We start from the raw sequence: 20,940 nt of genomic DNA on the forward strand, positions 1-20,940 counted from the left end.
AGCCGAGTACTCCGCCGCTTGATCAGGTGCAAGCGATCGCCCGGTGCAAGCATCTGCGGCGCCGCGCTGGTTATTAGTACGTACTCGCAAGCTACCGTACGTATTAGTCATAGATCGTTAGTTGCTGCCAGCTCGTTGATCTATCGTTGTTGAATCGGCGGCACTAATCACCGTGTGGTTTTTAAGTCTTTCGGTTAAAGATGCACCCCAGCATAAGCAACAACAATAATAATTGTAGTAGTGGTAGTAACAACCCACATGGTATTCTACACCACATGTGTAATTACACTTAACTAATTACTCAACAAATTTTCAGTAACAAGCATTACACACAATTATCGACACACTTTAACTTTTACCGCACTCAGTTTGTTTAGTAATTTCACTGCTAGGTATAGAATAAACGCTACGCATAGAGTGTAAAATAGTATTACCCAACAGTTAAATTACTGAGCATCTTGAACTAAGGGAGGACATGGATAAGACGAGAGCAGGCAAGAAGTGCTTCGAGTGCACGCTGCTTCAGCTGTGAGCATCTTGGACTCGGTAAACGCGCGCTTCGCGAAGTAGTCGCCTTCCACAGAAGAAAAACGAGACAGGCAGCCAAGTAAAATTCGCGCGAGGGATCGGCGGCTGGTGCTCCAGCACCTAGGCAGCGTCCAGGAAGGTTCATTCTGGCGGCACGAGTGACCTTGGGCGAGAGCGGCGCTCGACGCGTTCAGACGATTTGGATTTGCACGGCGTCAGCTCGGTCTCGCGCGCCGAGTTGCCGACTGGCCGCCCGCCGCCCCACCACGGCACCACCCGCACAAGAACCACTGAACCACACCACCCTCCCTTGGGTCCCCCTGGCTCTGGCTTGGCTGGCTCCCTGGCCATTGCCCAACAAGCTTCCTTTTTTTTTTTTGAGGGAAACCCAACAAGCTTCCGAGTCCGAGACCTCCATCTCCACGGGCCGTGGACCGTGGGCCGGTGCTGGAGCGCTGGGCTTTCTCGATGGGTTTGGTCATTTGCCACTTGTCAGTGACGCGGTAGCCCGAGAGACTGTCTCGATGTGTTCAAAACCCGGATCAGCTCAAAAACCCGGATCCGAAGCGAAAACCACTCGTTGCGAGGTCGCGCACGAGCCGTACGCGTCTTTCCGGCCATTTCTCTGGCCCAGAATTTTCACCGCTGGGGCTGTGTTTAGTTCCGCGAAAAATTTTCAAAATTTTTCACTGACGCACATCACATCAAATCTTACGATATATGCATGGAGTATTAAATGTAATTAAAAAATATAATTAATTGCACAGTTTGGTTGTAAATGACGAGACGAATTTTTTGAGATTAATTACTCTATAATTGGACAATAATTGATAAATAAAACCGAAACGTACTACAACAACTTTTTTCGCGAACTAAACACACCCTGGGTAGGTTTCCGGAGTCAGCGCAAGACAAGACTTGCAGAGAAACTCTGATGATTCATAGGTATCATCCAGCGCGGCTGCGTGACCCAGTGCACGAAACGAGTAGTGTTCCTCAGGTCAGCAGCTGTCGCTTCCATGCACTAAAAATGCACCTTAACCTTAGAGTGCACCACATGGAAATAAACTACGGATACTTTTCCTTTTTTATTGTTGTGCTGTCCTACCTGGTCTCATGGATGGCTGTGGCTGAATTTTTTAAAGATCCAGTGGGACCCACACTAAAGTCTTCTATAGACACAACCATGGTAGCATTTGCCCTCTGCACTTGGTCCTACGTTTACTGGCACTTTAGCTAGCCACATTGGCCTTTGCCCTGGAGACCTGCCGATCGATCACCGCTGCAAAACCAGCGGGAGCGGCCTATCCGATCACCGATCCGGCGGGCCTTGGCTGCTCGGACCATCCGCTTCCACAAAAGGCACCCCTCGGCCCGGCCCAAATCCGCGCCTCTCCTGACTCCTGAACTGGGCTGGGCTGATCCCTTCTTCCGCGGCAAGGAAGCCCAATCTTGACGGATTATTCAGGTGTTCCGTGGAATCTCTCCAGTTGCAGTTCGCTGCGCGGCGGATTGCTCTGTATTCCCCCGACATTTTGGGGCAGGGTTTTGAGAATCTTCACAGCACTCGCCACGTCGGTGTAGTGCTCGTTCCGCCGCAACGCTGTACGGCTCCACCCGTGCACCCCGGTCTCCGCCAGAGCCGCGTTCGTCATGGCGGCGTGCTCTGCTTCCGCGTGCCGTCTTCGCAGCGCGGAGCCGCGGACGGCTCCGGTTGCCGCTCCATCGCCCCGTACCGCTCCGTGATGTTGCCGAGCGAGCCGGCCAGCGATCTCTATTCTCTAGCCGGTAGCCATCCAAGTAGTAGACTAGTGGTCGCTCTCTCCAGGACCACCTTCTCTCGCCACGGCTGCCACTCCAGGTACACGAGCGCCGATTGGTCGCCCGGCTCGTCGAACACCTTGTCCTTGAACGTGGGCTTGAGCAGGGCCGGTAGTCCGGGGATTCGCTCTGGGCCTCCCTCGTGCTCGTATCGTCCGTCGTACGTCATCATGACGCACGGGCAGCGCACGCCCCCACCACACCAGCAGCCCAAGCTCCCGAGCCGCCGCGACCACGACATCGCGGCTCACCCCTCTTACGTTCCGCTGGCCCGGCGTCGCGACCCGATCGACGACGGGCTCGCCACATGTCCTGTCCTCTCCTGCTGGCACGCGCGCGCACCTCAGCGGAGCGCCTCCGTCCTCTCCACTACCGTCGGATCGCTTGCACGGTCGCGTGATTGCGCCGCGGCCACCGCGTCCTCGACCGATATGGTTTCGCTCCCCTTTCCTGCGTTTCCTCCGGGCAAAGCTAGCTGGCGACGAGGACGGCCACCCGGACCTGCTCTCCGATCGCTGGTGGAGTGGTGGTGGTAGTGCGCGGGGAGCCGGGGGACACAGGTCAAAGTGCGTGTGGACACGAGCCGTACTTTCTCCGGAGATCGCGTGGGGTTCGGTGAGGAGGCCGGGCCGGCCTTGTATCGGCCTGGCGTGCGTGTCCGGCAGCGGGCGCGGCGAGCTCGTTCCCTGCCTGGGTGGTAGTGCGCGCCGCACGTCGCGGGAAGCGTCTACACGTACACGTCGCGTTGCTGGCCGGGCCGGAATCCGCGGCGTGGTAGGTGAACCCCGTCGCGGCACGTACAGGCTCTCACAATCACAGCTAGCTTTTTTTTCGATTAAGATAATCACAGCTAGCTAGAGTGCATTATTAGCAGAGGCCACAAGTTGTACACGCTGACCTTTTTTAGTGTAAAAAAGGGGGCATTAATATTGTTTTGTAGATGGGGCTCGAGGAACTGCACACGATGAGCTGCTTCAATTGGAGGTTGGAGCAGGGCTAGGTGCAGGAAATAGACTCCCAGCCAAACATCTGGAATGCATGCATTTCGGTAGTGCGCATGCATGCATGTAGACATCTGGTGGTAGTCGTCACCAAACTATAGTTTATTATGAGCTGCCTCGTCCACAATACTCAGTAAATCGATCACCAGGCCACTACCTGATTACCTACTCGAAACCCCAGTGGCGAAACTAGAGCAAATCAAAGAGATGTATTTGCCTTGTGGGTGCCTTGAGTTGATATATGACGAAAAAATAGACTTTAGCATTGTTTTTGCATTTTTCCGTGGCTGCAACAACTTAGCTTCGCCTCTGCTCGTACCTGCCATAGTGAAACGATGATCGAGCTGATGGTCACATTTAACCGGAAGAAAAAAAACGTTCAGATTTTTGGAACATATATTGGCAGACAATATCATTAAATCTAGCTGCCACACAGCATGTTAGGCGAAATATCTAGCTACGATCTCAGTGTTCTCCGCCGACCTTTGCGTGTGCACATGGTTGCATCTCATGCATCGATGTTGGTACGGGTTTGGCACCATCAACATAACCGGCACCGTACCACCGCGATGACTTGACTTCGCCCTGCTCTTACGAACGAGAGAGCTCTACGAAAATTCGTCGACACATTTCGGTTCTTGCGCACAACAGCAGGGGACGGGGCTCCCGAAGTTCAGACAAGGCCGAGTTTTTCTAGCATGCCTGTTTTTCCGGGGGAGCCAAACTTTCCGTCAAGGTTCGACCAGCCGGCTACCATTTGTCTTCAATGCGATTTGGAAATCTGCACTCCAAGCGTGGACTTGGGGGGTGCTCGGGCTGACTTGGTTTCTTCGGCAGCTTCGCACCACGAACATGGAGGCAGCGTGCACAAGAACTAGCGCTACTGCTTGGTTGAGTTTTTTTTCTTTTTAATAAAAGCGCTTAGTTGAGTTGAATCATGAGTTTTTGGAGGAAGCCTGCCTATTTTCTAGGAGTAGCAGTAGTGGTGAAGGAGTAGCAACTCTTACTTGTATCGTCAACGAATTCCTTTGAGAGTTGAGACTGCCATTTCCAGCTTGTTTGCATTACGTTGAGGTAGGGATATGCAAATTTTGTTTTCTTTTGGAGCCTCAAGTGCCAAATTCAGGATCTTCCGCTGCACAGATTTCTTAGAAGAAGTCCAAGTCATAGGCACATAGGTATGCAAACTACACAAAAACCACTCATCCATAAATAAATTGGCGATGATACAAATAGCATGAAGAAATGTAACTAGCGTTATTGAAAAAAACATTGAAAAAAAGCAATACCAAATATTTGGGAATAAAAGGGGGTTAGCAATTATCATTGAACAAAGATTTCAAAAGAGATTGTTTTCTACGGTAGCCATATGGATGGCGTAGAGCAGAGCAGAGCAGGGCTGTCCACTCACTCAAATGAACTACTACTTCAGGTTTCAAAGAAAAAGAAGAAAAAAAGATACAAATGAACTACGATAGCGACGCAAAACTAAATGTTGAAATCAGTCAGCAACGAATTGAACCATGCCCCGCACCTACACCTACAAAGATACGTTCCTGTTGTCCACATCCAAACACCCATTCCAGGCAAACGTCGTTTGCCCAACAGCGCGGCCAGTGGCCACACCCGCAACTTGCTCATCAGTCATCGATGAAACGTCTTGACCCCAGTTGGCGCGGCCGGTTGGCGCGCACTTTGATCCGGTCCCTGACCGGCCGATCACCGAAACGGGCCCACACCAGACGGGCCTCCGGCAGACCGCGAAGCTGCCCGGCGGCCTCTTCCCCGGCAGCGGCCTGCTTCCCAGCGGTGCCCACTGTTGGTCGTCGCTTTCCACTGACTTGCTTCGACACCCGTCGTCCTTGGAGTTGTGGGTGGGTGGCCAATATGGCCTCCTCCTCCTCCTCCAGTCTCCAACCATCCGTGAACGGAGGAATTCTCCTCTGCGGCGGCCGTCGAGCTTTTCCCAGGCCAGCTACTAGCAGGCAGCTCGGCGTGGGCGCCACTTCCGATGCCCCGGAACAGCGCCGGTGATTGATCCTGTAAACGATTTCTTTCGCGACGCCTAGGGCATGTTTGGTTCGGTGCATATGACCGAACCAGGCTCCCGGGGTGCAGCCCAGCTGCGATTGGTTGCCTGGACGCGGTCCAGGGTCTGGCTCCCGTCATGCAATTTTGCCCCCTCCGCCTGCATCTGGAGAAACGCTCGCGGGCTCCGTTTCTCGGGAGCCAGGCGCGCGAGCTGCGAGGGCGGGCAATGGCGGCCAGAAAATTTTGCTCCGCGCGTGCAGGCGGGAGATGGGGAGGCGCGCGCGGGAACGCTAGGGTTACCGTCATCCCTCCTTGTTATATGCTCATCGTCGCGACCCCTCTTCCCCATTCTTGAGGTCGCGCTCGCCCTCTTCCTCTCCGCTTTCTCTTCTGTTTCCTGCTGTCTGGTCGCCGAGTTCCTCATCGTGGTAGCAGGTGAGCAAACCTTCCTCCCTCTCAATTCGGATCCATGCTGTTCGGTCGCTGATCTGGGTCTTCTCCCTCTTCCTCACCCGCAGGATTGTGGCTCGATTCGTCGGTGTTTTGAGGCAAATCTTGTAAGCTATACTCAAATCCCTCTCAGATCTGGTGTTTTTGCCCCTCTCCCTCTCTATTTTTGTTGTTGTGCTTATGTATTTGAGCATTTTTAGGGCCGGATCTGTGCTGGTTGATCTCGTTGGAGCTGAAAAGGCAAGTCCCCTCCCCTAGGGTTTCGATCTAGATTTTGCAATTTGTTCTCAAGGATTTGGTACTAACACATTTCTTACCGTGTAGATCCTGCTTTATCTTGGCTCGCATCGTGTGATTCAGGCTTCCCTGTGACGCTTGTGTGCTCGGACTTGACGGTAACAATTGTTTTACCCAGCCCTTTTTTCTGGCCGATGATGTTTATGTTACTATGACTTGAAGCACATGTTCTTAGCCTATGATGCTTGCTTATTTACGCTCACATGTACTCTGAAAGTGAGCACAAGTTCTTGGCCTATGATAGTAGCCTGTAAATATTAATCTGAGCACATGTTCTTAGTAAATGCTGGTGATTTTTAATCTGAATGCAAGTATATGTGATCACTTGTGCAGTAGGCGATGATGCAATGTTTTTTTTTAGCACTAATGATACTTGTTACTGAGTCATGTTTTTGCAATTTGTACTGGTATAGATGAATCCTTCTGAGCAGAGACGCATGCTTGTGATAAAGGCTGTTGCTTTTGTGTCTGTCATTTATGCATACTTCATGAGTAGGCTGAGGGTGGCACGTAGTTCACGTCCTCGGATTACTTATACCCCAACGAGTGCCATGGATGAGGAACGCCAAGCCAACCTAAACAAAATATATAACTGCAATGACACAGAATGTGTTGACATGCTTCGCATGCGTAGAGCTCCCTTTTTCAATCTGTGTAACCTGTTTAGGGAGAGGAACTTGTTGAGGGACACCATAAACAGTTCTGTGGAGGAACAAAGTTGCAATGTTCCTCCATGTAGTGGGACACAATCAGAGATTTAGAGTGATCCACCAAAACTTTAGGAGGTCCATTGAAACAGTCAGTAGGTATTTCAGAGAGGTGTTGTATGCTGTTGGTGAGCTTAGGGAGGAGTTGATTAGGGCACCATCAGGGGAGACAGCGCTAAAAATCAGAAATAGCCCAAGATGGTTTCCATACTTGAAGGTAATTAATTCATTATAAGGTTGACCATTAGTTTGTTATAGTTTTGACCAAACTGAAATCACACATCTTCATAACCTGTAGGACTGTATTGGTGCTATAGATGGTACCCATGTTCATGCTAGAGTGCTTGCTGCAGTTGACTTTGATCTGAGATTCACCTATGTGCTAGCTGGATGGGAGGGATCTGCACACGATGCCCTTATTCTGGCTGATGCTATAGAGAGGGATGATGGATTGAGGGTTCCACCAGGTACTTGTAACCTGATTCAACAATTGCACTTGCACATAGGCCCTATCTCTAGTGTTCGGAGATAGGATACCTATCTCTCTAGGTAGTTACCTCATGGTTGGGTTATGTGGTTTAGATGTAGGTCTCGCTGCTAGTAGCTGAAGGTGCCAGTTGATGATGCAGTAGCTCTGTGAAGATGTATTTGATCAGTCAGTTACATTGCCTGTGATGTCATGAAACTTGATGCTTACCTTCTATATTTATGCATGATCTGAGCACAACTCATTTGTCTGTTATGAAGATCTGAATGATGCATGCATAATCTGAGCACAATTCTGTTGTTTTTATTATCTTGACTCACATGAGTTCAGTCTTCTATTGTTTTCTGTCCTTGCTTGGCTATGATCTCTTACTTGTATAGAATTTAGCACAACTACATTACCTTGATGATTACCTTAATTATTTGTGCATGATCTGAGCACAATTCTGTTGTACTCACATGAGTTCACTGTCTTCTATTGTTTTCTATCCTTGCTTGACTATGATTTCTTATTTGTATAGAATTTAGCACAACTACATTGCCTTGATGATTACCTTAATCATTTGTGCATGATCTGAGCATAATTTTATTGTTTTTATTTTTTTTACTCACATGAGTTCACTGTCTTCTATTGTTTTCTGTCCTTGCTGTGGCCATTGTATTTTTAATTACAAAATTGATGTAATATTACTTTCAAACTAGATATGAGAACTTATGTACTGGTTAATGGTAACCTCACCACCCCATGCAAGAGGTAACTCAACCAAACTGTATGCATGCAACCAAACAACAAGTCCTTGCATCTGAATTTGCATCTGTCTATGCATTCAGACAACCAAACATCATCTCCTGCTGGCTTGGTTGGTATAAAACAGGCAACCAAACACACCCCTTTGCATACACACAGCCTGACTCTTAGATGCAAGCCAGACCCGCTAGAGAAGACAACCAAACACACCCCTAGTGAACGCACGAGCCGCGTTCACACGGCCGCGTCGCGTCGCCTGCTGCTAGTCCACTATCCACTCCACTGTAACCGTGTTAAAGTAAGTGCAACAGCAGCCACAAGTTTGGTCGACGGCTGAGGCCCTGTTCCCAAAAATTTTTGCACAGTACTCGTAATATCGAATCTTCGAACACATGCATGGAGCATTAAATGCAGTTGAAAAAGATAACTAATTACACAGTCTAACTGATTAGCACGAGCTAAATCTTTTAAGCCTAATTAGTCTATAATTAGACATTATTTATCAAGTAACAACGAAATGTACTACGGTGCCAAATTCCAAAATTTTTCACCAACTAAATACACCCTGATTGGCTGGTCTGTTAGGTTGCCTATAAAAGAGAGGGCCCCGGGGTGCACTGAGCACTGCAGAGCTCAACTCACACTCATCACTCCTCGCCTTCGAGCTACCTTTTGCTAGTAGCGAGCGAGGCGTCGTGTTGGGTTAGGGAGAGACAGAGCGGGAACTAGGGTTTTTTTCCCCGACCGGTATCCGGTAACCGCCGGGCTCCGGTTCCGGTTTACCGGACCGGTTGGATCGGTTACCGGTCGAAACCGGTGGAATTCAAATCCAAATTCAAATAAATTCAAAAGCTCCCGTGGAACCGGTTCCGACCGGTTTATCGGCCGGTTTGACCGGTTTACCTGCCGGTTTTACCGGTTTACCGGTCGGTTTGACCGGTTTGAATTCAAATCCAAATTCAAAAGCTCCCGTGCAACCGGTTTACCGGCCGGATTGACCGGTTTGACTGGTGGGCCTTAATGGGCCGGCCTATTTTTTTTCTTTTTCTTTTTTGATTTAACTTTAAATCCTCGCAAACTATACTAAATGAACGAATTTTTAAAAAAATTTGATATCATTAGATTCATCGCAACTTGAAGTATTTTTTTAAAAAAAAATAAACTTTTTTTATTTTTTGAATTTAAATTTAAATTTTAAATTTTGGCCGGTTGGGTACCGGCCGAAACCGGAACCGGTCCACACCGGTTTGACCGCGCGGCTCAGGGAAGGGGCAGTGCTGCTCGTGGCAACGCCGCCGCCGTGTCGTATCCGCAAGTTTGATCGACGACTGCTCGTGTCGTATCGGGTCGCCTATAAAAAGGAACCCCTGGAAGAACCGAGCACCACAGCTCAGCTCACACACTCATCATCAGTCATCTTTGCTCACTTTGCTCGAGCGCTTCCCTTCCGACCCTGAGCTCTGCCATCGCATCGTTAGAGAGACGCAGAGCGAAACACATGGCGGCTCAGGGAAGGGGCAGTGCTGCTCGTGGCAGCAGCGGCGCCGCCGCGGTGGCCCTGGTCCTCCTCTGCGTGCTCCTCCACGGCGAGGTCGCCGAGTCGGCGGTGTACACCGTGGGCGACCGCGGCGGCTGGGGCTTCAACTCCGCCAGCTGGCCCAGGGGCAAGCGCTTCCGTGCCGGCGACGTGCTGGGTGAGTAGTAGCGCTACCTCAGGTTGCTTGCTTCCAGGGGCGGAGCCACATGGGGGGCGGGCAGGGGCCTGGCCCCCCTAATGCTCCATTAATTCCACTAAGAATCTCTAATCAAATACAAAATTACACTATATGATTCCTCTAATTAGCTTTTGGCCCCCTCCAAATGACTGCTTGGCCCCTCTCATTTGGAATTCCTGGCTCCGCCCCTGCTTGCTTCCGATATCCGTGGCTATTCTGAGACGTCGTTGTGTGTGCTCGAACGACGCAGTGTTCAGGTACAGCCCGAAGGCGCACAACGTGGTGCCGGTGAGCGCGGCCGGGTACAACTCGTGCGCCGCGCCCAGGGGCGTCAGGGCGCTCACCTCCGGCAACGACCGCGTCACGCTGAAGCGCGGCGTCAACTACTTCATCTGCAGCTTCCCGGGCCACTGCCAGGCCGGCATGAAGGTCGCCGTCACCGCCGCCTGAGTCCGGCAGGCCGGCCGGCCGGCCGCCGCCGCCTGGGCTAGACCGCTCTCGCCTGATTTCTCATCCTGTCCAAACTTAAGTGCTGCAACTAATTAGACGGTTTCCTGTACGTTGTTGTTCAATAATATCATGTCGTCGCGTACGGCGTGCGTGCGTGTTAGTTGTTAGGTGTTGACAGATTGGCTGGCGTCTGTAGAGGAGGAGGACCGATCGACCGAGCAATGTACGTAGTACGTACTGATGTGTGTGCGCGTTGATGTGAGGTGAGGAGGAGCAATAAAAGCATATGTATACGGCTGCGTTTGTTTAATTTGGGCTTTAACTTGGTCGTCTCTGCAGTCTGCACTTGACGTAGTGAAACTTCAGCCCAATGTTCTTCCTGTGTCGACGAGACGAGGATGATCCAGGAATTTGGGGTACGGTGCGAAATGCTCCGAGGAACAAATGTCTTTTTCATAAATTAAAGAAAAATAGTTAAATTTATTGATTTAATTCGGCCGGCCGTGATAGGGAAGGCACCTCACGTTGAGTCTTGTTGAGCAATCGCCACAGTGTTCGATAAGAGTCTTGTTGAGCCTACTCGTTGGAGTGCTGGTGGCTGGCCGCCGGAGTTAGTCCAGGGATTGGCTAATGGCGAGTTGCGACATGTCGCTGCCCGCCGGAAACAATGGAAGGTGAAAGAGATGTAGGGCGTCATTGGTTGGGTGTATCTGCCTCAACCAGGCTCCCACGATGCAAGGTGGTGGTGTTTGCTTGACTGTATCGCCTTTGGGGCCTGGCTCAGCTCATGCAAAAAGCAGTCCGCGGCCTGGCTCCGCAGATACGAGAAAAATCTCCGTTTCTGGCGAGCCTCAACCTAGAAATGGTCTGGGCTGAGCCTGGTTTTAGTGGGCTGGTTTTGCTATTTGAGCTCAATTGGTTCGGTGTCTAGTGGACCTACATGCCTAGTGGGCTGGTTTGGTTTAGTTTTTCTTTTTTAGTAATTTGATTTGGTGCGTTTCGATCCAACCCAAACAAACCAATCCCCTAATCGCCGAACTCCCAGTGCGCCGCCGCTGGAGGGCTCATGCTTGCCCCCATCTTGCCGGCGCTCTCGCCGGCCGCTGCTAGGGCCGCCGCCCCGTCACTGCGGTCGTGGCTCATGCTTGGCCCCATCTTGCCGGCGCCCCCGCCGGCCGCTGCTAGGGCCTCCACCCCGCCGCCGCGGCATTCGCTGTCGAGCGGCGTGTTCTACGCGCATCCAAGCCTGACGCCGCAGCTGCGCTCGGCGCGGCCGCGCCGCAGCACCGGGTCCGCGCCGCCCCCCGCTGTGTGGGGGCCTATTTCGCCTCGGCGTCGTCGGCGCCCGGACGTGTACCCGCCGCCGCGCCCCGCCGAGGCCAAGATCGCTGCCGTCGGGGCTCGTGATTGCCCCATCTTGCTGGTGCCGCCACTCCCCCGCTGCCGGGAGGCTCGTGCACTCGCATCGCCGGCGCCACGTCCCATCCATCCTCTCTAGGGCTATGTCCAACGGTGCCCTGTAAGGCTCCCTCCCCCGCACGTACGGGGAGCTTTGGGGGAGGAAGCCCTCCAACGGCTCCCCCATGGCTCCCCTGTATATTGGGGGGAGTTGAAACTCCCCCACGTATGGGGGGAGTTGAAACTCCCCCTATATCTCTAATCACACTGTTTTTTTACGATATTAATCCCGTTTGAGCCCCGTAACACGATAATAATGTGTATTATGACAGTATAAATACTGTATGTTTTTTTTAAATTCAAAAACGTTAAATAAATAGTTAGTTAATGAGTGATAGTATATAGGGGGAATAGATATGAGGGGAATGGTTGGAGAGAAGGAGTTATAGGGGGAGGAATCTTTTGGAGGGAGGTAATAAAATATAGTAAATAATACGTTTGGGGGGAGTTGGATGTGAGGAATTGTTGGAGAAAGCCTAGGCGCCACCTTCGCATCTGGACATCTGGTACACCTCCCCTCCAATCTCGTGCATGTCATCATTACTTCTGCAGTTCTGCTGCCTGTGTCTGTGTTTCTCGTGGCTAAGTGGCAGGCTGTGACTTGTAGCAGCCATGAAGCTGTTGCACACCCGCCGGCCGGAAGCTAATAGTCAACATGCAGCGTCGTCAGGAGCACACCCGCTGGCCCGAAGCTGTTGCATGGTGAGTGGGGTGAAACCGTGGGGTAAAACCGTGGTTTGAAAAGTGGTTTGGCAAAAATGATATTGCAGTCTAGTTTAAATTAGTTTTGGAAAATGGTGGTCAGGGTGGTGTGGAGTGTAAAACATATATCATCAAAGTGGATTGGTTTGGTTTTGGGCCGGTTCCCCAGACCACTCCCAGGTTGAGGCAGGCGAGCCAGACTCGCTTGGTGCAAGAAGGTGCACTGTGCGTCTAGTTTTTTTGGCTCCCGCAAGTACCAAGCACGTCAGACAAGCCACCGCGCAGGTAACCAAACAGCAGCGGAAGACAACCAAGCTAGATAAATACAGGTATCCAATCATAGCACTTTTGTATGTGCCAAGCCTGTCTCACGGGAGCCTGGCTCTAGGATACGAACCAGGCTGGGTAGATGCGGAAACCAATCACGCCCCTAGATGTTATAGCAGCCACGTATCTGCCGGACGAGGAATAGATCAAGCAAATAGCGATAACCATAGTATAAACCTTGGACTCTTAAAATTTGGAGGCGCTCCATTTTTGGGGGTCCAGAGCAGTCACCCACCTCGCTCATGGCGGCCTGATGATACGGCCGCGAGAAATTTCATAGCCGTTTATGATAAGTTTAACCATACCATGCAAAACTAATTTTTCTGAGAAGTACCCATCTATATATTTTATATAGACGGAACCCACTAAGCGTCATTTACTCTTATTTCTCTGCGACTACATTAAGCCACATCACTTCTATTTTCATTACCGTCAAATTATAAGTGTCCTCTAAAATCCATCCGTCCATGTATCATCCTCTCATCCTCCACTAGCATTAACCATAATGATCATAATCCTCCACTAGCATCACCCACAATGATCATAACTCAAATACCACTACTGATGGCTTTTCAACTCATCGTCTGACTTTTCTGCTCCCTTCCCGCAACTATAAAAGATGCACATCCTCTCATAGATTTATTAAAAAATTCTCTCAAATCCCGTAGCAACACGCGGGGAATCACCTAGTTATATTTTGGCCAGCGGTCTGTTTGGCATGATTTAAGAGACGATTCCACTTCATGCTTGGTCATCTCCCAGTCTATTTAGCATGAATCAAGAGGCGAGTCGCTTCATGCTACTTATGTGACGAAGTTCGAGTCACGCAGATCCTGTTGGCATGACTCATGAGGAGAGTTGAAGTTTGAGTCACGTTGATCTCGTTGGCGTAACTCAGCTCGCTCACTTCTTGAGTCACGCCAAACATATTGAGGTGACCAAGTTGAGTCACACCAAACGAAGCTTATTGACATAACCACTACAAAAACAGTTTTTGGGCTATTTTTATCATATTTGTAGAAACAAGCGCAAAATCCATCCCTAATTTTTGCTCCTGCAAATCCCTTGTGTAGGGGCGGGTCACGGCCCGACCCGCCCTACAAGTTGAATAAAAAAATTGAAATGGCGACAGCAGCTCAGAGAGCTCGCTGCTGCACCCCGCTCGCCGCGCTGATGTCGCCGCGCCGTGTCTGGTCCGCGCGCGACGCCGCCCGCAGTGCTCGCCGCAGGCCGTGTCCGTGCACGCCGTAGGCCGACATGCCTGCCACGGGCCGCTCGCTTTGCCGTGCCCGCCGCGCGTGCCACAGCTCCCCGCTGCGCTGCGCCCGCCGCGGGCCACGCGCTTCGTCGCGTCTGCCGAGCCCGCCGCGGCCTTCGCTACCTGTGGGGTCCACTGCTCCACTGCCGCCGGCCGCTGCTTCGCTCCCCTGCGCCGAGCTGCCGCCGCCGCCCAGCGTTGCGCCACAAATTGCGGCCTGCAGGGAAGGAAGGGGAAGGGATGAAGAGATGGTGAAGAAAGAGATAAGGAAGTGAGAGAGGAGAGGTGGCGTGTTGTGGGAGACGGTGGAGAAAGAGATAAAAGAGAGAGAGTACATGTGGTGCTTGCCGCTCGATCGTCTTTGTTTTTCAAACTTTTTAGGGGCGGAAGGGGCATGGGTCATGTGCCGTGCCATACTTGCTCCACAAAATTAAAAGTACTAGCGCGGACCATCATAGGGCTCCTTTTTTTTATCTCGTGGAAGGTAGCTTAGCCTAGAAACATGACAAATACATGCTTTTATGAGCATGCCCCAATTTCTAGTAAGCCTCTCTTTCTTTTTTTCTTCCTTCTAGTCTTTTGTAAATGTCCTTTTTTTTGTTATGCAATTCTCTTTATGTTTGCAGTTTATAACATTCACCTTTATTTCTTATAATCAAAAGTTCAAAACTAAACAAACATACACCATGGTATATATTCAAAATTCTTCAAACAATAACAATTCACTATTTTGTTACATAACTTTATTGCCTTGCTAGTTAGAATCCAATTTTCCATTTACCTTTTATTTTCCTTGGTACCTAGAACACTTTTTATTTTTGTTCGGAACTTGAGTTTCTTCCTTAGGGTATTTTTATTTAATTGGAACAGTTTTGTTGTTGCTTAGAGAGTGATTCCCAATTTTTTATCAAAATAATTTTCAAATGCTCATAATATTTTTGTCTGTTTTGGAACATTTAATATGGAAGATAGAAAACATACATAGCATGGAGAGAAATATGCAATCCAAATGGTCTTTTGGTAAAAAAAAAGGTTTTATAATATAGAAACATTAGGTAAATGCGTGCAGAGAATAGTAGAAATTACAGATGATGGAATGATAAGTACATATTTTTATTTTCCAAAGTATACTAGCTAAACAACTGCTGAGAACGCTCTGCTAGTTACTTTGAGGGTTTGAACACCACCCGAATTCCCCAAGGATGAACGATGCCCCGGGGGTCCGGATCAATCAACAATCAACGGTACTTGACTCATCAGTCATCAATTAAAACGCCCGGTTGGCGCGCACTTTGACCCGGTCCGGCGGTCCCCGACTGGCCCGATCTCCGAAATGGATGCACACCAAACTGCCTCAGGGCAGACAGCGAACGAAACTGCCCCGCGGTTTCTTTCCCGGCGACGGGCCGTTTCTCCGTTTCCCATCTCCGGCGGTGCCCACTGCTCGTTGCTTCCCCCGCGCGCCGCTCACTTGTCTCTCGCACACACGCCCCGGTCTCCTCCGGCCAATGGTCCTCCCGGTCCAAAAGTTCTGCTAACTACGAGAGCTTCCACAGCTAGCAGTTAGCACTGGAACTGGCAGCTCGGCGTAGGGCGCGCGGTGCGCCACTTCTCTTTCCTGGACAACGCCGGTGTTCCCGTAAAAAGTTTTTCACGCACCGGCACGGTAAACATATGCTGCATTCAGACGGCAGCGTGGACCATTTGACCGTGTGTAAAGTAACCTGCAATACCCGCAAGTTTGATCGACGACTGCTCGTGTCGTATCGGGTAGCCTATAAAAAGGAACCCCTGGAAGAACCGAGCACCACAGCTCAGCTCACACACTCATCATCAGTCATCTTTGCTCACTTTGCTCGAGCGCTTCCCTTCCGACCCTGAGCTCTGCCATCGCATCGTTAGAGAGACGCAGAGCGAAACACATGGCGGCTCAGGGAAGGGGCAGTGCTGCTCGTGGCAGCAGCGGCGGCGCCGCCGCGGTGGCCCTGGTCCTCCTCTGCGTGCTCCTCCACGGCGAGGTCGCCGAGTCGGCGGTGTACACCGTCGGCGACCGCGGCGGCTGGAGCTTCAACACCGCCAGCTGGCCCAGCGGCAAGCGCTTCCGCGCCGGCGACGTGCTCGGTCAGTGCGACTACCTCTCTTTAGGCTTTAGCTCCCCTACGAATATTGGTGGCTGTGCATATTCAGCTGTGATGATCTCCCGCTGAAACAATACAATCGTGGATGCGCAGTGTTCAAGTACAGCCCGAAGGCGCACAACGTGGTGCCCGTGAGCGCGGCCGGGTACAGCTCGTGCGCCGCGCCCAGGGGCGCCAGGGCGCTCACCTCCGGTAACGACCGCGTCACGCTGAAGCGCGGCGCCAACTACTTCATCTGCAGCTTTCCCGGCCACTGCCAGGCCGGCATGAAGGTCGCCGTCACCGCCGCGTGAGGCCCGGCCGGCCGCCGCCAACGGCGCTGCTTATAGCTTATTAATTTTCCCCTTCAGAAAAAAAGAGAGAATAATAAAGCGCTGTAACTAATTACTCCGTTTGGTGTCATACCGTGTCGTCGGCGGCTCGTCGCGCACGTAAGTACGTCTCGGTGCGTGCGTGTTGCTAGTTGGCACGTTGGCACTGCAGAGAGGGACACACATTGGAGCAATGTACTAGCGTCTGTGTTGACGCGAGCGAGTTTATACGGCTGCGTTTGTCTGCGCTGCATCGATGACGTACAATACAACTTTGGCAATTCAATAATCAATACGGTGTCTTGTGTTGTGTATCGTCGCATCTCGTCTGGTAAATGCTAGTACCTCCGTTCATAAATATAAAAAACGCCGTATATTTGGAAATGGAGGGAGTACCTTCCGTGCTGCTAGAAATAGAATTAAATCAGTGGTCGATTTGCAATTGATGACGTCGAGGTCTCTTAAAAATGGTCACCTTCTCACTGGGGCAACCAAGATCAATGGATGACAGTGGCGACTGGCGAGCGTTCAGCAGCCTAAAACCAAACCAAATGGGCCGCAAAACAAGTGGCCTAACGTAGCCCAAACCCCATCCATACGGGCCTGATTTTGCAGTCGGGCCGGGCTCCAGACTATCTGCACATCCCAAGAGCGGCCCGCGCGTTGGTGTGCGCGCTGCTGATTGCCGAGATCCAGCTGCCAAGGAAAGCGCTAAATTAGTGGTATTTATTTATGGATAACCTAGGCGTCGTTCGGATGCACTAAATTTGTCTGGCTGAAATGAATTTGGCTGGGCTGTAATACAGCCCATTCGGCGCCCGATTCAGCCGAACGGCTGGCGGTTAAGCCATGCTGCGCCGCACGTCTCCATCCGCAAACACCCGCGCATCCAGTCAGCTAGCACAAACAGTAAAAAACAGACAGCACTGTTCATCCAGCCAGCCAAAAGTAGTGCATCCGAACAGAGCGCTACTTGTCAGCGAGACACAACTTTCGTCAATATATATAAGGTATGGTGTATTGACCAATGTGGCTTTAATTTAGATTACAACCTATCTCTAACGAACGAAATCTACACCATTCGCTTTGGCACCTCATTCGTCCACATCGTCCCTTAATTAGAGCCTTTGGATGAATCCTTGGTGTGATCTGAACCGTCAGTTCATTGGGGTTGCCCCATCGTTGGTTCTAGATACGTGTGGAGTTGTCACGCAAGCTCAGCTGCCTCACGACACGAGGACGCGCAGCTTCATCAACGTCGATATATATTATGCTAACGCCCCTTCTGCTTCCCCATCTGTTCATCTCTGCATTGCCAAAAAACGATTCCTGGTAACATGTTCGTCTGCTGATCACTGGCCTCGGAATATCAGGCTGACCAAAGTGACGTGGGCTAGCTGCTAACCCTGACTCATCAATTTTATCTCTGACCAAGCTAGCCAGACGCATGAATCTAATACTGACGGCCAACCATGCATCAAATCCTGACCCGAGTAACTGTACTTCTTAGGTGAACTTCTATACTGCTAGATTGGTAGCAATATATACATTGCATACTCTTATCTACCTGTGTTGCTGCTTAAATTAGTTTCTACCAAGTCATACTAGGAATTACTCATTTGAGTTCCAAGTAATTAATTACGGGATTATAGTCGCATAGCTTAATCTGGACCCAATTTTTGTCACAGATCTCAGGACATAACAAATAGTTACTTTATTTTCAAGATACTAAGATTTATGTATCTATGAGAATTCCATAGAAATCTTAATATTGATTGGTGTACTGATAGCGTTTGAGAAATAGTTGATGTAGAACTCCCTTCGTCCCAAACTTTTCCACATTTGATCAATAATATCTCCAAAAATAATTAAGTCTAAATAAAAATGTTATATTCTATGATATTAATTGATATTGTTTTTATATTATCAATTTTTATAATTTTAACTATTTAAAAGATTTGACTTTGTAAAAATCTAAATGTAGTTATATTTTGAAACAGAGGAAGTAATACAAATTAATTAATTAATTGTAAACCATAGAATTAGGTCAATTCAATGAGCTGATACTTACATGTGTGCATTATAAGTATCTAAGTTGTATTGTGTAGTCTTGAAAAAATAAACTGATACTTGTTCTTAGTTTCTATTAGATGATTATCTAGGCTAAAATTTGAGGCTCTTTACCGCGCTCTAACCTGAGTTTACAGGGTAAACATGAAAACACTGGCCAACTCTCAATGGCGCGGCAACGTCGCGCCCAGAGTTCTAGTAATCTCTTATGCTGCAACGTCTATAGCTACGAAATTATTTATTATCATAATATAAACTCCAAATACGACCCATCGATATAATTTAAGTATTTTATCTCAAAAAAAATAAATTTTAGATGAACTGCCAAGTGATGGCTTCTTACTCTGTCCAGAGTTCATAGCACAGTTATCAAAATTAGAAATTAGATTTTTGCAAAAAGTAAAAATTAGATAATTTATTTTTCATTCTATGAAATTTCGTCTTTCTCTTTTCTCACTATATCAGCAAAATTAATGATGCAGCATAGAATTTAATATCCTAAATTGTTCGTAACATTCATTTAAGACGATGGCAGATGCGAAACGTGTTGCAGGGACCAGCTGCTACAGCGTGGTCTGCAAACTGCCAAGTGGTGCGTGGGGATGGCAGCAGTGGCAACGATTTGAATTCTTTGGTGTCCTGCTCAAGGTAGCTGGGGGTAGTAACTTGCTTGCCAGTTTTGCCACAACTCGATCACGAGGACGCGCTCGTCTGATGACCTCACGATCGTGTGAAATTGCCGTAGGAGTCTTTGTCTCTGCCGCGAAACATTTGCTAATCAGCAAAACATGCCCTTGAACCCTGAAGATTATAGGCCCTGTTTGATTCTCTGCGCCAGTGAGTGTCCTAATAACTTCAAAATCCTCGCGCTAGGAATCTTGAAGAATCTAACGAGGTATTCACTATAGCCAATAATCAATTAATTATCGTCATTAGATTCGTCACGAAAAATTATATACATTTCTAAATTTTTTTTACAAATAAATTTTATTTAGCAATTCATGTATGCGAACGCTTGGTTACGAATGCTGTGAGATCTGTCGAAACACAGACCTTCGTTTGCGTGAATAGTTGTGCCCCGGCAGAATCTGCTGCCCTGCACCGGGAGACTCGCGACCCATGATTCCGTCGTCCGTCGGCCTCGTCCGGCCCGTCATGTGATCACGGACTCGTGTCCTCTGCTGCAGCATTGAAGCCGCGCAGCCTCCTGCTGGCCCCTCCTCTGCCCCGTCAGCTCTGCGCCGTATTCATTACCTCGGACTCCGTGCTCGCCGAGCCAGCTCAAACTCTCCTCGTCCCAAGGCCAAGCCACACTGCCAAGTCTGCCATTCAGACAGGAGCAGGAACCAGGAATTTCTCCCCACCCCAGCAGGCAGCAGTAGGGCGGGCGACAAGCGGCTGAAGCGAGCGAGATGGCCTGGGGAAGAGGCAGTGCGAGCGCGAGCCGCGCCATGGCCGCCATGGCGTTCGCCGTCGCCTGCTTCTGCTGCTCCGTCCTCGCCGCCGACGCGGGCGCCACCTACTACGTCGGGGACGGCAACGGCTGGTCCTTCGGCAGCCCCAGCTGGCCCAACGGCAAGCACTTCCACGCCGGCGACACCCTCGGTACGCCCAGTCACCCACCGCCCAGCCTTCTTCTACCCCCGATGCCTGGCCTGGCCGTGTCCTGGCACTGAAAAAAAACGTCGTCGTCCATGCTTTGCCGGCCGCAGTGTTCAGGTACGTCCCCTGGATCCACAACGTGGTGGCGGTGGACGAGGACGGGTACAACGGCTGCACGACGCCGCCGGGGTCGCGGACCTACACGTCGGGAAACGACCGCGTCACGCTCGCCAGAGGGGAAAACTTCTTCATCTGCACCCGCTTCGGCCACTGCAACCTCGGCATGAAGCTCGTCGTCTACGCCGCCTGAGCGCGCGGCGGCGGCCACGGTCGGGGCTCAAGCTGGGTGGTTTCTCGGTTCTACTAGGAGTACTTGGTGCGGCTCTGGCCGCGTGTGGAATGACTGGATGTGCTTTTGCTCAGTTGCACTTGAGTGAACTGCTTTGATTTCTACTGCTACTGCTACTTCATGTAATCCATTGTTAATGGCATATTTTGCCTGGACATTTGCTGTCCATGAAAAATCGTTTGACATTTTCACCGATGTACTATTCGACAGCAAGCCACCACGCTTGACTTGTCGCCTTACTGCCGCGTGTTTATCAGAAAGGGCATTTCCTTTCTTTGGATTACGAGGTTTGGGCTTATGCAGATGAGCAGATCCGAACTTTTTGTGCACGGTAAAATTGGCTGGTACCAGATCAGCAGTATCAGCATGCTGTTAGCCTTGGACCTTGGTTCACCACTGACGTGGACATGCCGGCGGGCTCCGCTTCTTCCTCAACCCGCCGAACGCCACGCAGTCCTCCCCGTTGCGCTACTGTCTCCGCGGCTCCGCTG

At 50.3% G+C, this 20,940-nt stretch overlaps 3 protein-coding genes and 1 long non-coding RNA gene across 4 annotated transcripts; all 4 read left to right on the forward strand.

The window, feature by feature from the left end:
* The first annotated feature begins 5,696 nt into the window (after positions 1 to 5,696).
* On the forward strand, positions 5,697 to 6,071 carry LOC120648521. Its single transcript, XR_005664975.1, has 3 exons — positions 5,697 to 5,816; positions 5,900 to 5,938; positions 6,032 to 6,071. It is a non-coding gene; the product is annotated as an uncharacterized LOC120648521 (long non-coding RNA).
* Positions 6,072 to 8,685: 2,614 nt separating this feature from the next.
* LOC120650024 (basic blue protein-like) lies at positions 8,686 to 10,566 on the forward strand. Its single transcript, XM_039926983.1, has 3 exons — positions 8,686 to 8,793; positions 9,566 to 9,763; positions 10,035 to 10,566. Exons 2-3 carry the CDS (start codon positions 9,568 to 9,570, stop codon positions 10,232 to 10,234), a joined length of 396 nt encoding a protein of 131 aa, XP_039782917.1. The 5' UTR covers positions 8,686 to 8,793; positions 9,566 to 9,567; the 3' UTR covers positions 10,235 to 10,566.
* A 5,225-nt stretch (positions 10,567 to 15,791) lies between these two features.
* LOC120650023 (basic blue protein-like) lies at positions 15,792 to 16,744 on the forward strand. Its single transcript, XM_039926982.1, has 2 exons — positions 15,792 to 16,100; positions 16,211 to 16,744. The coding sequence occupies exons 1-2, from the start codon at positions 15,902 to 15,904 to the stop codon at positions 16,408 to 16,410; spliced, it is 399 nt and encodes a 132-aa protein (XP_039782916.1). The 5' UTR covers positions 15,792 to 15,901; the 3' UTR covers positions 16,411 to 16,744.
* Positions 16,745 to 19,727: 2,983 nt separating this feature from the next.
* On the forward strand, positions 19,728 to 20,722 carry LOC120650025 (basic blue protein-like). Its single transcript, XM_039926985.1, has 2 exons — positions 19,728 to 20,103; positions 20,211 to 20,722. The coding sequence occupies exons 1-2, from the start codon at positions 19,911 to 19,913 to the stop codon at positions 20,408 to 20,410; spliced, it is 393 nt and encodes a 130-aa protein (XP_039782919.1). The 5' UTR covers positions 19,728 to 19,910; the 3' UTR covers positions 20,411 to 20,722.
* The last annotated feature ends 218 nt before the right edge of the window (positions 20,723 to 20,940 follow it).

The sequence above is a fragment of the Panicum virgatum genome, chromosome 9K (assembly GCF_016808335.1).
Source record: "Panicum virgatum strain AP13 chromosome 9K, P.virgatum_v5, whole genome shotgun sequence".
NCBI classification, from domain to species: domain Eukaryota; kingdom Viridiplantae; phylum Streptophyta; class Magnoliopsida; order Poales; family Poaceae; genus Panicum; species Panicum virgatum.

Coding starts and splice junctions, on each gene's coding strand:
- LOC120650024 (XM_039926983.1), top strand. CDS start 9,568: ATGGCGGCTCAGGGAAGGGGCAGTGCTGCTCGTGGCAGCAGCGGCGCC. Junction 9,764..10,034: donor CCGTGCCGGCGACGTGCTGG/GTGAGTAGTAGC, acceptor CGAACGACGCAG/TGTTCAGGTACAGCCCGAAG.
- LOC120650023 (XM_039926982.1), top strand. CDS start 15,902: ATGGCGGCTCAGGGAAGGGGCAGTGCTGCTCGTGGCAGCAGCGGCGGC. Junction 16,101..16,210: donor CCGCGCCGGCGACGTGCTCG/GTCAGTGCGACT, acceptor GTGGATGCGCAG/TGTTCAAGTACAGCCCGAAG.
- LOC120650025 (XM_039926985.1), top strand. CDS start 19,911: ATGGCCTGGGGAAGAGGCAGTGCGAGCGCGAGCCGCGCCATGGCCGCC. Junction 20,104..20,210: donor CCACGCCGGCGACACCCTCG/GTACGCCCAGTC, acceptor TGCCGGCCGCAG/TGTTCAGGTACGTCCCCTGG.